Below are 17,404 nucleotides of genomic sequence, written 5' to 3'. Positions count from 1 at the left end.
TGCAAGCATAACTATATTATCAGCAGTAAATAACCGCACACAGATATATACAAACCCCCAGTATATTGGTAGCCCAAGCCAGCACATGCCCCTAATATATAGGTATTCCAGACCAGCACATATCCCCAGTATAAAGGTAGCCCAGTCCAGCACATGACCCCATTATATAGGTAGCCCAGGCCAGCACATGTCCCCAATATATAGGTAGCTCAGGCCAGAACATGTCCACCAATATATAGGTGGGGCCCTAGGTCCTGGCCCCGCTATCACTAGTAGGTACAAAGAACACCTTAAGGGGACTTTATTAAAAAATCAAGAGGTGGGCTGGGGAGGGTTGTTAAAAAAAAAAAAACTGTACTAACCGCCGTCTGTAACTAAGCAGCAAGTTTTGATAATACAATAAGCGGAGTGAGTGCCGGGAACTGTATTCTACTATCCAATCTAAGGCTGTTAGATCCTTTCTAGCTTAAAATGATTGCTTTGACACACCAAAACCAATTGAGTATGCTAACTGTGTTATGTTGGATTTGTACAAATTTGCTTCCAAATAAAATAAGAGTAAGAGTTCTCATGTAACTTTACAAAGGTCCAAATATACCACAACTGTTGCATTTGTACTTACTTTATACACAGTATCATCATGATGATAAGAGTTCACATTATATGCCAACTGAGCTCTTAACTAGCAGCTCCACAAGAATCTGTGAAAATTGATTTGAATATTTAAACATGAACTTTTTTAAATATACAAACATTGATCTAAAATATTTATTCATGACTTAGAGGCTTATTTCTACCATTTAAATTTAGGTCCTATTAGGGATGACATGATTTATTGGCAGTTCTGGTATTTTCCTTTATTAATTTCTCTGATATGTCATTATATTACCCACAATTAATATAACCATTTTTTGTCTGTTTTTTTGCAGAACAACTTCTTGGATTACTATGTTGCTTATTTAAAAGACTTACCAGAAAGCATATCAGTGATCCACATTGTGGTTCTTAAAGAGGTCTGTGTGATATACAGCTATGAGAAATGGACTTAACTTATGTTTCTTAAAGAAAGGGGCTTTAACTTTAAAATCATTCCATGCTCTTTGCCATCTTACGACATACATATAAAGTGTAGTATATTTCCATGGAGGTTGTACCACCTGTTAGTATGGAGCTTTACAAGTGATAAATGTATAGAAATCCTATCCCCTTAAAGTAATTTGGCATTGTGGATAAGCCCTTCATCTCATTGGTTTTCTGGATACATAAAAAAATATTAAGTTACAAAATAATGCAAAATCTCCCAAACTTCCCTAGTTCAGCACAACAATTGGCACTAGGGCTGCACAATGTATCGAAATTTCGGTACCTTTTCGGTTTTAAAAGAGGTAAACCCATTCAATACCAACATCCAAGATTTCCTGTGGTTACATATAGAGCACGTGATCACTGCTCCACCAATCAGAGAGAAGTAACGCAGTACATGCTGTATTTGTGGAGCAAGGAGTGGAGACAGGAGCTGGGAGATTCTTTGCTGTGGCACTTGAGGTAACGGCATTACCCTGCTTTCAGTGCCTCTTCCCCTAATCTCTTCATGCCTGAATGGGTCTGAATGGGTTTAATTGATTCTGCTGTGAAGAGGTTGCAGCCATGTGTCCTGGTGATGCACCCTACACTTTGAAATGCTAGTTCTATTCCTCTCCTGGGACAAAAATTAAAAAAAACTGTAAAAAAAAGTGTTTAAAAATATTTAAAAACACATAATACCCCTTTATTCCATTTTATCCATTTTATTATAATAAAAAATAAAACATTTACTAAAATCCCCTCATAATTGGTATCAGTGCATTCATAATGCCACAATCTATAAATATAATCCTTTTTTTAACCCATTTAGGTAGTGCCGTAAAAACAATCCACAACAAATATTGTAACAATGCTGTCTTTTTGTCACCACATTTCCCAAAAAAGTTTCAAAAAACGATTAAAAAGTCACACAAAACTCCAAAAGTTAACAAGAAAAATTAGAGCTCATGGCACAAAAAAAAGCCCTCAACTAGCTCAGTCAGGAGAAAAATTAAAAAGTTACAACTTTAGGAAGATAGGGATGCAAAAACTAATGTCTTAATAAAATTTTGGATTCAGAGCTTTTTTTCTTTTCAGGAAAAGTATCATATTGAGTATTGTGATACTTTTCCCGATATTGTAATGCCCCCAAAATTCTGGTATCAGTGTCACCCTAATGAGTAACTATGGGGGTACTGGTGGTGCTTTTATTAGGAGCGCGCTGGCAGCCATCACATGAGTGTGTTACTTATGTACTGCATAATAACATTATTATTTTTATTATTTTGTACCATATGGCAGCAGTGGTTATAGTATAGTATGTATAGTATAGTAGCATCATTTACCTACACTTTATATGACATTAATTATTCTCTTTGTGAAAGTGCTTACTGCATCTACTGAGTATCTTCCAAGTATATACGACATGAACTAAATCTAAAAATTCTGTTTAGGCGGAAGAGGACCTGAAGTCGGATCTGTACATTCTGCTTTTCCATGTAGTTCAACGCATACCAGAATATCTTATCCTGTTGCAGGTAAGACTTGTGTATCAAGAAAAAAAAAAAACAATTCTGGTATGGAACATACAATGTTATGTAATAGCAGCAGGAGTCATAGTTTTCAGCTCCTGATGTGTAGCTCTCCTGACACCTACAAGTCCCTCTTTTCATTGCCTCTTGGCTATCTTGTAAGGCAACCCCCTTAACATCAAGCATCACTTGATTATATAATGATATAATGTGGGTAAAAACAGAACCAATAAATCCATTCCATATGGAACAGACTGTAGACAGAATGTTTCAATGTATTTACATCTCTTCAGTAGAATGTAGGGAATTGGTTAAGCTGAGTCAGAGGCTAGTGCCTAGGCCTAGGAAGTAAGAAGACTGTTTAGGGAGAGCTTGCCACTCAAGGCTGCTTCTAGGGGATTCTGGGAATTATGCATATACAATTTTCAGCATTTAAAAATATAATCTTCTGTGAATAAATATTGTACTTGTATATGATAGTTCTCTCAGACAACCAATAGTCTTTATTGCATAAAGAATTCCATATGCCCCTGTGATGGAATAGATTTAACTTTATATGAAGAAATAACATATAAGCTAATACCATAAAAATGAAGAAAAAAAACCTGATAATAAATGTTTTTATTTCAGTTGAAATTAGCTGTAGGAAATCTCCCACTCTGGAGGACCTATAGCACCATACAATTGATTAGATCCCATGTAATTACTTCCCCCACTGGTGATGCTGCAGGAATATGTATTGCTAGGTTGTTAGGTTCATCTACAGTTGATTGGTCAGATCCTGATAAAAAAAATAAAATAGTAATAATCCGAATCTGACAGCTACGGGAATTGCAATGTGCCTTTTTTTTTTAGTTTTACAAATAACAATAAAGGGTGTTTCTTACAATAGTTATTATAGTGCATTCACACGAAGCTGACATATATTTATAAGGCATAGCTTGAATAGACCATATAGTGTGAAAAGCCTCTTAAAGCACCAGAGTCTTGGCTGTACACGTGTCACACCGAGTGTTACAACTCCTCATTTCTTTTGTCCTTTTTCTAGAATATCCTGAAGTATACAGAGCAGGAGCATCCAGATTATTACTTGCTGTTAGTTTGTGTCCAAAGGCTGCGTGTTTTCATATCACACTATAGCGTTCTCTTCCAATACAATGAGGATTTGCTGATCCAGAAACGGAAAAAGCTTAAAAAGTATGTTTTTTACATTAACATGTGAAATAAGCTAATTCATTATTATTATTTTTATTTTCCTTAGAAAAAAAACGACTCATGAATTGTGTCTATTGTTGTAGCTGAGGCCAATTTACTATTTGCTATTTCTGGGGAATTCTATAATTATGCATAACCCCTTGTAATCTGCTTTTAACTGTAAGGAGTTTTAAATTACTGCCATTATGATTTTCATTGTCAGTAAAACCACACCGCTCTCCCTGGAAGTTTTCGGTCACCATTCCATTACAATGGTAGTCAGGAACCTACGGATATATTGCCGTCTATTATCTACGATCTTATGTTTAATCTCTCACCATGATTTACCTAGCCGTACTAACTGCTATTTTATGTAGAGCTATGGCCACACCTGGTCATCCATACCATTGCTATTATTTAGCTGCTTCTTCCATGCCAAAACTTAACTTTAGATATATGCAAATAAGTCTGAAGAGCTTTAGCAGAGCACCTTAGGGATCTGGTTTAACATCTCTCTGGATTCAGCTGAAGGACAAAGGAAGAGAGAAGGCAAGGGGCAGTGGAAGTATAGGAGGGGGATTGCTATTGCTGTGGAGGTAGTCTGCTAACACCCCCTAAAGCACTTAAAACACCCAAAAAGCACTTAAGTTTTATTATTCTAAAGTGAAGTTTTTGCATGGAAAGAGCATCTGGAAAATAAAAGCAAATGTATGTTTGGTTAGTGCGGGTATAGCCCTACGTAACATAGCAGTTAGTTGGGGTAGGTAAATTGTGCTGACGGATTCCCTTTAAGACCACTGGAGGGTATAAATTAAAGTAGGGAAAACTAATATTATACTAATATAAACACATTAGATGCCCCTGCATCTGTAAATATTTTCCCCATCCAACAAACATTGAAATTGGGTAAGATTTTAAAGTGCTCAAATTGCCTTTCAATTAAAACTCTCCCATACAATCCCCAAGGTCCCACAAATAGAAATCATAACATAAAGGGGAGATAGCTATTATAAACATTTTAAAAAGTATGGGCATCAGAATATGGAGAAATAATGTGTTTTGTTTAGGTTTCAAAACAAAAAGATTGGACCTGCTGTCACGGCAGGGATATTGGAATAATATTTATTACAAACCGCCACCTAAGGCAGCGCAAGGGATGCCCATATCCGGACAGGCAATGAAAGTAAAACGTCACTTTTAATAATGTCTGAATGTAAAATGTGGCAGTAGAAACACTACTAACTGCTCAACTTGAGGAAAAAATGTTAAAAACATAGGTGCCTAAAGCTAACAAATTTCACAATATAGACCTGAGATCAAATTGTAGGAAAAAAAATGGTATAGACAAAGTCCAATGATTGATAGAGACTGGGGTAGGACTATCGAGGGTACCTCCTAGGTGTGCCTCACTACTTTGAGTGTATACCCTAGATCAGAGTGCTAGAGGGTTAAGCCTAGTAAGCTGAGTGAGCCAGACGGCACGTATCTATAATGTAAAGGGTTATTTTAAAACCCAATACATTAGGTTCAGTGGTATGGGATCAAGCATGATCTCATTACATACCAAACCAAGCTATAACACTCAGCTTAGGTACCTATATGCTCACAGAGATAGTAGTTACCCTGCACCAATCTCACTAGCTGATCCTAGGTGGATTTAGAATCTTAGGCACTAACCGGACCCCAGACCAGCTGAACTACCCCACTTAGTCTCAGGAGTAAGCTTAAATAAACTGAAGGTAGCCTAGGCGCTCCTGCTAATTAAAATGGACAGAGATTAGCCCCCCGACATGTTTCGCCGGATGACCGGCTTCATCAGGGGTCGGGCTAATAGCCTAGTACCCTCGATAGTCCTACCCCAGTCTCTATCAATCATTGGACTTTGCCTATACCAATTTTTTCCTACAATTTGATCTCAGGTCCATATTGTGAAATTTGTTAGCTTTAGGCACCTGTGTTTTTAACATTTTTTCCTCAAGTTGAGCAGTTAGTAGTGTTTCTACTGCCACTTTTTACATTCAGACATTATTAAAAGTGACGTTTTACTTTCATAGTCTGTCCGGATATGGGCATCCCTTGCGCTGCCTTAGGTGGCGGTTTGTAATAAATATTGTTTAGGTTTCCATTTATTTCCAGGTAACAAAAAGATAATAAAAATATAATAAAAAAATAATAAGAGGGTAAAAACTAGAAAATAATTTTATTTTAACTAGAAAAAAAGAAGTCAACCTGAAAGTGTAGGCCATAGCTAAAATAATATAGATGGGATATTAGAAGTGGATAAAGATGAAACCATTGTATATTTTCTACTGTATTTACTGTGGAATCCAAATTATCAAGGAAAATGTTTATCTGTAAACTTTCCTTTTATCTATCTAATAAAGAAAAAGCGATACTTCTTTGAAAAGCCCAATAAAATAAAGTTCTCAGATCAAGATCAGATCAACATAATTCAACAATATAACAACAATAGTAATTCACAGATTTCACTGCACTTAGTATGTTCAATCTGCTTAGCACTATGTAGGGTGGAAGGCTGAATGTGACTTAGTTTATACAGAAGGGAAGAAGCAGCAGTCTTTCCATGGGTTGTTTTTTAAATATCATTTTGACCCCTTTCTCTTGAATGGGAAATGGTTTCTTAAATAAATGTGGTGTTTCTTAGTCGAGAAAGTAGATTATTTGTAATCATGCAACATCTGTTCAGAGCAATCTATGAAAATTATTTAAATATGCATCCATTGTGCCATAAGGATACTATTTATATTTCTAATGAACTTGTCTCTTAAAGATCTTCCCTAATTAAACTGTACAAAGGCCTTGCATCCCAGTCCACAGCGACTGGACAGGAGGTTCCTGCAAGTCTGACTAACTCGGCGAACATTAAAGAAAATAATGTCCCATCTGAAGAGAACCTCCAACCTTACACCACAGCATCAGGCTCTTCTTCAGTCATGTAAGTTTATCCATTATGTATATAACAGAGATGTTGGGAAGGTGAGGGATGTTATAGAGACCTCTCAGCTGTATATTATAAGTACCTGTATATGCTCGAGTATAAGCTGACCCAAGTATAAGACAAGGTACCTAATTTTAACACAAAAAATGGGAAAACCTATTGACCTGAGTATAAGCCTAGGTTGGGAAATAGATTCATCACAGCCTACAACCAGTGTAAAGCCAGCCAGCACATGCCCCCTGTATATAGGCAGCAGTCCGCCAAGTATATAGCCAGTATCTCCCCAGTATATAGCAAGTCCCTGCCACCTAGTATATAGCCATCAGCCTATGTCCCATAGTATATAGTCAACAGCCCCTTAGTATATAGCCAGTGCCTGGCCCCTTAGTATATAGCCAGTGCCTGCCTCCTTAGTATATAGTCAGTGCCTTCCCCCTTAGTATTATATCCAGTGCATGCCCCCATAGTATATTGCCAGTGCCTGGCCCCTTAGTATATAGCCAGTCTCTGCCCCCTTGGTATATAGCCAGTGCCTGCCCACCTGTATATAACCAGTGTCTGCCCCTCTTGTATATAGCCAGCTGCCTCCTATGCTCAGCCTGTTAAAAAAAAAACCCTCTGTACTCATCTCTCCGATGCCCCCTGCAGGTCCTCTTCTGTCTTCTGAAGCTCTGTCTCCGCTTACTGCCATTGCAAATGCCATGACATCAGCCGCTTGCTGACATCATAGTGTGTGCTGATGGCTGCGCACCAACTATGATGTCAGCAAGTGGCTGACATCATGGTGTCTGCAATGCAGCAGGGATCCGAAGACAGAGCCGGAGCTTCAGAAGATTGAAGAGGGGACCGCGGAAAGGTGAGTACAGAGGGGTTTTTTTCATAGATTTGAGTAAAAGCCTAGAAAGGGTTTTTCAGCACATTTTTTGTGCTGAAAAACTTGGCTTATACTCGAGTATATAAAGTAACAATGTTCTAATTATAAAGTATATTAGAAGTTACCTTGTAGACCCATAATCTTATTATGTTAGGTGCTGTATATGATTCACACTATAATTAAAAAAAATTATGTATTTTTAAGGCATCTAGTTTCTCATACTAAAAAAAGCAGACAAACTCCAGTGGAATCCATGCAGCCATTGAAGGCTTCAGAATGGGAAAATGAGGGAAAGAAGCATGAAAGGTCAGAGAACATCACGGCACCATTGTCGTTCATTGGGACTGATCAAGAAGCAAATTCCCTTCCTTTACAGTCCATCCCAGAAATGGATTATGAAAGTAATTCAATGGATGCAATGCTTGATGTTGAAAGGTCGATGAGAACCACATCCAATAATCTACCGGATGGTAACTTTGGGCGCAACTATGAAGAATTTGAGTATGGTGGCGAAATAATAGGGATTTCTACTCCATATGAAGAGGAAACCTTCCCAAACAGGACTCTTTATGAGTCATGTTCAGCTGGGTCTTCAGAATCCAGCCTTGATATTTGTTTTTTAAGACCAATCAATTTCACTCTCGAGTCCAACAGAACAGATAGATCTCATCAACCCCTGGCAAGAAGCTGCATGTCACCGGTGAGCAACAGTAGCTATAGGCATGAAGGTATCCATGCAAAACACAAACCATTAAGCCGATCCCTCAAGGAATTCCCTCGAAGTCAGGAGACAGTGACTACCAGGTTGTACAGTACCAGAAGCACCCATGCCAATAGAATGCAGTTCAAGCAGGATGGAGGCCCCCAATCCCATGGCCTATCGGCTTCTGTCCGCAATTCCCATAGGCCCTTCTACATTCCTCAGAGACCCCAGGTGGAAAGTAGATCTTTACTAGAGGTGAGCAATTAATAAGTTGGGGAACATCATAACAATTTTACAACTTTCTAATTGTACTTAACATGATTACTATGTAACTTCTAGTTAGACACATCAGCTTTTAGTTCTAGTAACCTGGGAAGGGTCCACAGACCATCAAAAGAGGCCACAGATTTACAAATATGTGTTTTTCATAAATGTAATTTCTGTGCTTCTGAATACTTATAGTTTCATATGTCTTGCTGATTTTTTCACTCCCACACTCATCCAACTAATATGGGTCAAAAAGCTTTAAAATTGGATCCAATTTTTTTAAAAGCAAATTTGCCATACACATGTCACATACAACTTTGTGGTGACTACTCTACTGACAAGGCACTAACTCAGTCTACATAATGCTTCATATTCAACATGGCGGACAAGTAAGCAGAGTATTTAGATGGGTCTGGAGCACCTGTTCAGGTTTAATAAATGAAACAATGCTGCTCATATCCAAGGGCTGTACATGTGCTTATTGAGACATTTCTCTCCCTCAGTGCAGGCTTGAATATACTTCAACTCAAGGTGACAAACATAGCAGTGAACACTTAGTAAAATAAGAGTTGTATATATTGGAGTTATGCTTCCAACCAAATTCCTTGTTGATGCTGTACACAGTCCATAGACTGCAGTCTATAGGATAAGTTTTTCTCCTATTTGTTACTGTACTTCATTATACAGTCTTCCCTAATGTAATGGTGGAGGTCGGGAACATCTGGATTGGGCTATATACAGTAAGCTGTAAAACTTTGACACTATACAGTGGTTTTATGCTTTAAAGGACATTTACCACCAGGATGAAGGATTGTGAACCAAGCACACTGACATGCAGATGAATGCCCCTTCTAGCAGAATCCACTCTTCCTATGCCTTTGTTTTTAGGGAAAAAAGGCTTTAAAAAGTATGCAAATGAGTCTGAGGGGCTCCAGGCTCCATTAACACCTATGAAGCCTGGAGCCCCTAAGGCTCATTTGCATAATTTGAAAAAGATTAAAAAACAAAAAACAAAACAGGGTATAAGAAGCTTAAAAAGCAGCAGATCTTGCCAGAGGGGCACACACCAACATGTCAGTGTGCTTGATTTACAATCATTGATCCTGGTGTGCTTTAATATTTTTTTTTAAATTTAGACTTTCTGCCACTGAAGCTTGAAAATATAGTGTGCCTATTTTCTTTATAGGATATCCACATGGATGGAAATGCAAGGTTCTATCATAAGGATGAAACGGAGCAAACCTCTTTCAGCGATCATCACCCCAGGTCCGATCAGAAGGGAGGCATCCGGAGCTCATTCCGCAAATTGTTTAAAAAGAAGTGAGTACAACCAATGCTTTGTATCTAGAATCTCGGCTATTACTAAATCTTGGCTTGACAAGACGATCGCCGTTTTAGTCAGAACTGTTGTAAATAATAATAATAATAATTCTTTATTTATATAGCGCACACAGATTACGCAGCGCTGCACAGGCATGTCAAATATATATTTAGATAAATGACTAGTCACGTAAACTGTATCAGTTTATAAGGAATGATTTGCTCTGCCTCTTTTAGGATGTTAACAGCCGCTTTTCTTCAAATGATATTACCTCAATATTGTTTGTAATGTGTTTATAATATGATGAATTATATCAAACTGTATCTGCTATGTTCTGAGATTTTAGGTCATCTGGACTAGAAAACAAAGAGAAGATGAGTGAGAAATCCTCCATAGACCAGTCTCCGACAAGGCAGGATATCTTCAGAGCTCACTCAGCATTAATCAATGAGCTGGACCGAGGTACAGCAGTATAGTGGGAGGCTACCCTGTGTAGCATAGGTGGCTTATGGGAGCCACGACAAGTGCTAGCTGACCTTCAGGAGCCTCGGTCATAGAAGCACATCATACAGCAGTTTTTTATGTGAAGCCCCATCTTAGTTCAACCTTAGCCAACATTTGTTGCATTCATTCTCCTAAACCAACACTTACATCTCTATTATAAAAGATCAGCACCAGAGAATATGAAAAAGTATTTCTGTCACAATTCTATCTTATAGACATTTGTTAGTCATGGACTTAGTCATGCCCAAACAAATGGGGCTCTCAATCTCCACTGACTATAGAGATTGACTGCAACTGTGAACTGTACCACAACTACTAACTTAACTAGTACTAATTTATCGATTTGTCATATACTTAACCTTAGAGAGGTTAAACCTTTCCTATAATTATTATTGATTGTACTACACATCCCTGAAATCAAAAAATGCTTGCTTGTTTAGCTTGTAGTTTAATATGATGAATGGATATGCCGTATATATTTATAAATATAGCACCATTATTTAGTGGGATTCTCTGATTTAGAGAGGAGAAATTAAGTAATTTCTTGTTTACAGCACTTAGTCTCTGTATAATTAGATTATAAGATTTCCATATATTGCATTCTCAACATTGATCAGGAGAAAAAAACCTTGTGGCACTCACCAAAATAATCTTTTTTTTTTCTAATCAATTCTGTTTACATAGGTAAACACACTGACAATCACCAGGGACGTGCATGTACAGGTTATCGATATCATATCATGACAAGTCAGAACATATAACACGGCACGTGTATAAGTATAACATAAACACTTTGAATATCTAAATGAAAATGGGCAGGAGCAATGAAAAATGGGGGAGGGGGGTGGGACTTGGCATATCTAGATAGCCAAGGTGCTTGAAGTGTAGCTTGGAGTGAATTTGGCATCGTTACTAAGATCTCCCGGAATCCGTGCAAGTCTGAGTGAGACTGCACTCGTATATCAATGTTACGTAGTGCTACCATTTACAACAATTGAATCGTAAGTAGACCACAAGGACCATAGCTTCATAAAATTCTTACACTTATTAGTGGACCAGCTAAGGAGTTCCTCCATTCTCCAGATTTGTGTGACCTTTTCAGACCACAACAATAGGGTGTAATGGCTTGCCTCCAATACAGCGGAATTAGCATTTTAGCTGCTGCTATGAGATGTCAGATGCAAACCTCCTGGAGACATATTGAAACACACTAGTGACATATTTAGATTCAATCTGGGGGAGCAAATGATCCTTTTGTTTCCTGTATGGCAGGTGAGAAGGAAGAAATCAGGGGGGATGACCATCATATATGCTCAAAGGAGCCATTGTCTACATTACAGCGCCAGCAATTATATATGGGTAGTATGCCCCAGCGATGTAGGGCTTCAGGAGCTTTATACCACCTTACTAGTAATTTGAAATGATTCTCCTGCAGATGTACGCATCTTGAGAACCCATATGAGTGTCAAAGTATCCACAATTTGTCCCAATATGATCTCAGACCGACAGGTATAGAAGGTCATCAGGCCCTTTGTTGGTCTTCATACAGTGATAAAGAAAAGAGATTCTGGCAGATGCTCCTACTGAAATCACAATTTCAAAAGGGGTCGCCCCTCTCGGGTCCCCATATTTCTTACTTCTACAAGAAGATCATAGTTGTAGGGGAAAAGGTATCAACCTTGTAATTTAGCAGCTAATTTTGGGTCTAGCAGGTTCAGCCCTATCTTCAGGAGTTTGCTAATTGTCATATCCTCCAGTGTCCTCCACCAGCCGGATATATCACCCCAGATTTGTGTTAGCGTGAATGGCAAGAAGCTGACAGTGGTGAGTGGTATGTAGGTATCTGAGTTTTATGATTAATGATTTATGCTAAGCTTGAAGGTCTTGCTTAGTTGCTTTTTTGATTTTGTCGAGGGATTTTCCCCATGGTGGTGGGATTTAAGCTTCCGCTTTAACCAGATAACCCAATGACCCTGCCTCCTGCAGCAGTGGAGACTCCGCACTCCCCCTTGCCTGTAATGGGAGGACCCTAGAGGCCTGCAAAGCCCAATAATACGTCTGAGTGTCAGGGAGTCCCTGCTTCCATTTTTTCCTGGTCAATAGTGCGTGAGCTTGCCTCTGCCTTTTTGCTTTCCACAGATACCCTGAGAACAATTTACTCACATCTGTAAAGAATTTTGTGGGGATGTGCATGGGTAGCATACACAGTGGGTACATAATTTTGAGAACTACATATGCTTTGAGTACATTCTTTTTCCCCATCCAGGAGATCTGAGGAAAATAATGAGTCTAACATCTGTTTTATGGACAGGATAGGGGGGAAATTCAACTTATCCATGTTTCTTGGATCGCTAGGGAGGTTGATTCCTAGATATTTAATGCAGTCTGACTGCCATATGAAGGGGGAGAGAGGGTTCAATTCCCCGACCTTTCACACGGGTACGGTTATGCTCAAAATTTCTGACCTTAAAATTGGCGAGTCTATCGAACATATCAAAGGTGTCACAAGTAACGGGTAGTGCTTCTATAGAATTTGTTAGTAAAAAGGTAAAGTAATTGCAAAGGCTGCTAAATGTATTTTCCTGGTGCCTATTTGCAGGGGATGCACTCACGTGTCTTGCAAGGCGCTAGCCCAACACATCCGACAAGTTTATTTTTTTCTAAACTATATACAGGCGGTCCCCTACTTAAGGACACCCGACTTACAGACAACCCATAGTTACAGACAGACCCCTCTGACCTCTGGTGAAGCTTTCTGAATGCTTTTCTATAGTCCCAGATTGCAATAATCAGCTGTAAGGTGTCTGTAATGAAGCTTTATTGATAATCCTTGGCCCCATCACTGGGGCCAAATTTTTTTTGTCTGGATCTACAATTATAAAATATACAGTTTCGACTTACATATAAATTCAACTTAAGAACAAACCTTTGGACCCTATCTTGTACGTAACCCGGGGACTGCCTGTACTTGCGTATAAGCCAAGTGTGCTGAAAAACTCATCTTATATTGACTATATATTTGTCTGTGAGCCAGATGTAGCCATCAAAAGAGACACATCTGGCTCACGAGCCATAGGTTCCTGTCCCCTGCTCTAGAGGAATTAGAAGGGTATTTGGGAAGAATTAAGCTAAGGGTTATTGAAGGTATTGGCATGGGAAAGAAACATGTTAAGTTTGTTGTACATACTAGATTGGTCAACCATCTAGTTATCCAACACATGCATGCTCCACCAAACATGTGTCACAAACATGTCTCCACCTACATGTGTCAGTGTTCCTGCATTGCAAACATCAGCACCTTATTAATCCTTTTCATAAAGATAAATATCTGTCCTTTCCACGGACACTGAAATGGCTATGATCAGAATTTTGCCTTTTTAGAAGGAGAAGGTCTATCTGCCAGATATTTTCCTTTTACCATAATGCAGTTATCAAAGGGACTGAAGTAATCCATGTGAAATTATGCTAAAAATAAACTTATAGTTAAAATCATAGCTAAAACAGCATTATAAAATTGCACTGTGATATAGAAGCTTACTTTTCTAGACTATAATGTTCTGGAGTTGATTTTAGAAAGGAGGAGAACATGGATAACAAATATAAGAAGATAACCACCGTCACAGTGTCTGGATCTATGAGTAAGTGTCCCTGGTTTATCATGATGGAGGTTGGTGGCAGATTTTCTTTAATACTGTTGACTACAAGCATCTACTTACTGTGCAGAAATCTTTTCACACAGCATATACATAAAAATCACTGTAAAAATGGAGACATTTGATATTGAAGATTTAGCAGTCATGAGAGATAAGAATGTCTATGGATAGTAACATATTAATTATCCAGTGATATACCACATCTAATGTTATCCAATCTGTGCTGTGGTTGTACTGGTCAAAGCCACCACTGAAGGCTTAGTGTATAAAGTGTTGTTAAACAGAGTAGAACAGGTAGGTGACCGGCTGTACAAGTATGTGCGTGTAGAAAGCTGTTGTAAGTAGGCATTAGAATGATATGAGAATATTTCGGGGATATAATATTTTATAAAAAGTATGGAAGGTGAATAATAAAGTGAAGCAAATAGTGCTATACTGGCTTCATGGGTTAGATAGGTTTTAGGACAGAGGAGATTAACAAACGGGAAGTCGCATCATAATAAGTGACACTTTTCATACATTGAGGGCCAGGGAGATTTCTTGATTCAGGGTGGGGGCTGGTGTAAAGACCAACAGGCCTACAATGAAGTAAAACATTGGAAAGCATCCACAATGTGACATCCATTTTAGAAATTCAGTTATCTTGACTGACATCTAAGAATATCATAAACCAGCTTAATGAAAAAAAGGTTGTCAAATATTTATTATACAGGTGGCCCCCTAGTTAAGAACACCTGAGTTACAGATGACCACTAGTTACAAACGGCCCTCTGGATGTTGGTAATTTACTGGACTTTAGCCCTAGACTACAATAAACACCTATAACAATTATGTTTGTAACTAAACTTTATTTTTAATCCTGGTTCTTATGACAATCTAAAATTTTTAAAATCCAATTATCACAGAGGCCAAAAAAATCTGGCTGGGGTTACAATTATGATTTATACAGTTCCGATTTACATACAAATTTGACTTAAGAAAAAACCTACAGAACCTATCTTGTATGTAACCCGGGGACTGCCTGTACTTTATTTTCTTCGATGTACAGCACCACCCTTGTCCATGAACTGGCATTGCAGGCGACGTACAAGAATAGCGCTGTCTCTGTGATAAACATAATGCATACATTTTATTAGTGTAAGTTAATAAACTTGTTCAGGTTTTGAAAGTGGTTCGCCTAATTATTGTTTTACCTTCCATTTATTACAATTTGTAATTTATTTGTGAACTTTAATTTAATGTAATAAATCGTTTTAGTTCCACCCTTTTGACTGCTTACTATATAATATGGAGAATTTGCTATTTGTTTTTTTTTATGGCTCACTTCACAGTAACAGTGATATTTTTGTGTATAATGGTGTAACATCTAGCAGTGTACTGTAGTTTATTGTAGAAAAAGTGGTGCTATCAGTGTAGTGTAAAATCAACTTTGTCCTTCAACTCTGCAAGTGCACTTTGGTTTAGATAAGATACATAATATGAATGGGGATCCCCAAGGCCAGATTTTGCTTTGTTTAGGGCTGCAAGAAAAGTTATGCTTGAGAGGGCCTCTTAATTTACAGCTCTGCTCCAAATGGCAGTGCTGAGAGTCCATTACATACCGCTCTGCCATACTGTATCCCAATGTATATGTGTCCTGAGGAGGATGTGGGACAGCAACTCACTTCTCCCCAGGTTCTCAAGCTTTTTACCAACTAGATCCCAAATGTTGGGGACTCCCTGAACTCTTGGCGACCATAGAAAGGTATAACAAATCGCTGTAAAAGGAGACATAAAAATCACTGTACTCAGTGTCCACATCATTCCATACATATTACTACAAGGAAGGTCTATTTATATAAATGGTAGAGTATCAGATATTCCTATAAAAAATAACTTACATCTGAATTCACGCCTACTATAAGTTGTACTGTCGAAGATTCTGTATATGCATCCAGTACACGGAGCTACATAACCAAAGGAAATCTGCGTAGATGAAATATTACACAAAATTGTTCATTTTAAGTGAATAAGAGAAAAAGCTACAGCGCTCCCTGGTAATTCCATATAGAAGCAGTGTTCTTTTATTCACCAAAACATTGCACCATTTCCACTTGTCCTCATTGTGAAGTCGAAATGCTGCAATGTTGGGGTTACACCAAACTCCTACCATATTTCCCCAAAAATAAGACACCCCCTGAAATGAGACCTAGTGCATTTTTTTTTCCAAGTTATAAGGCCTCCCTTCAAAATAAGACCTAGCGGCCGTCATTGCGATAGCCCCCCCCCCCCTTTATATTAGTATTAGCAGAACATTTAGATTCTGCAAGAGGTTATGATGGGTGAAGAATTCATGGGATAAAATTAATGATATTTGAGTTACAAATGTGCCACAAGCATTTTTTTTTGCACAAAAGTATCAAAATGTATTATAAATGCTCTGGTCTGTAAAGCCTTTTAAAGTAAATCTACCATTTGCGTTTATGCATTATGAACCAAACATACCTTAAGAATGCTGTAGCGATACTGATGCAGAAACATATCTTGTTTGAATTATAAAATTCAAACAGGACTAATACTGTCCACATAGGACAAATCAACCTGAGCTGGATGACTCACAGCAGATGGTGGATGGTGCAGCGATTGATTTCTTCTGTCTGTCAGGCACAGCGAATACAGCGTTCTCAGTGCATAATTAGGGGAAGAGGAAAAGCGCTGAGCAGGCACAGGAGCAATAGAGCCTCATTATCATAATTTTATAATTGTTTTTTCAGCAAAACCACTGTGTTGCAGGGATTAAACAAGATATGTTTCTGCATCAGTGTAGCTAAAGCATTCTCAAGGTATGTTTGGTTCATAATGCATAAAAGCAAATGTTAGATTTTCTTTAAGCCTGGTCATGAAAGGTATTAAATGCAAAATGTTGCTTTTAAATTCATAAATATACCATAGATTGTTGTACATGGAAATAGTGTCACAAGACTTTCTTGATAGAATTCAGGGTTTGGTTGGTTATGCTGATGTTTTTGATGACATGACAAATGTAGATTTTTTTGTTTAACAATAATTGTTAATTTTTGTTCATGTAAAAAAAAAAAGGCATCCACGGAAAATAAGACCTAGTGGATCTTTAAGAGCAAAAATTAATAGAAGACACTTATTTTGGGGGAAACACGGTAGACTTTCTCTTATTCACATGGAATAATGGATCTACACAATTAGGATCATCAGCTAAAAGTACACATCTTGAAATGCTATACAAGACCCTGGTGGTAACTTATTATTTGGCACACTTTAAGCCCATTCTGCTGCTTGCTATTTAAAGGGGTTGTTCGAAGATTGAAAAACCTGCTACT

The 17,404-nt window shown here is 38.1% G+C and overlaps 1 protein-coding gene across 5 annotated transcripts in view; it reads left to right on the top strand.

The window, feature by feature from the left end:
• The window catches only part of ARHGEF33 (Rho guanine nucleotide exchange factor 33), a 78,188-nt gene extending 60,984 nt beyond the window's left edge, over positions 1 to 17,204 (top strand). For 4 of the 5 annotated variants that reach the window (XM_072140788.1, XM_072140790.1, XM_072140784.1 and 1 more), the window contains 7 exons: positions 930 to 1,013; positions 2,517 to 2,600; positions 3,643 to 3,791; positions 6,580 to 6,744; positions 7,826 to 8,579; positions 9,778 to 9,911; positions 10,259 to 17,204. In XM_072140788.1, the coding sequence (XP_071996889.1) occupies positions 930 to 1,013; positions 2,517 to 2,600; positions 3,643 to 3,791; positions 6,580 to 6,744; positions 7,826 to 8,579; positions 9,778 to 9,911; positions 10,259 to 10,388 (1,500 nt within the window). In that variant the 3' untranslated portion in view covers positions 10,389 to 17,204. Of the gene's footprint in view, positions 1 to 929; positions 1,014 to 2,516; positions 2,601 to 3,642; positions 3,792 to 6,579; positions 6,745 to 7,825; positions 8,580 to 9,777; positions 9,912 to 10,251 lie in introns of all 5 variants that reach the window. The other variant, XM_072140791.1, reaches the window with a different exon arrangement.
• The last annotated feature ends 200 nt before the right edge of the window (positions 17,205 to 17,404 follow it).

Source organism: Engystomops pustulosus, chromosome 3 (genome assembly GCF_040894005.1).
Source record: "Engystomops pustulosus chromosome 3, aEngPut4.maternal, whole genome shotgun sequence".
Taxonomy (NCBI): domain Eukaryota; kingdom Metazoa; phylum Chordata; class Amphibia; order Anura; family Leptodactylidae; genus Engystomops; species Engystomops pustulosus.
The sequence above is the reverse complement of the archived record's forward strand: the minus strand, read 5'-3'. Positions and strand labels throughout refer to the sequence as shown.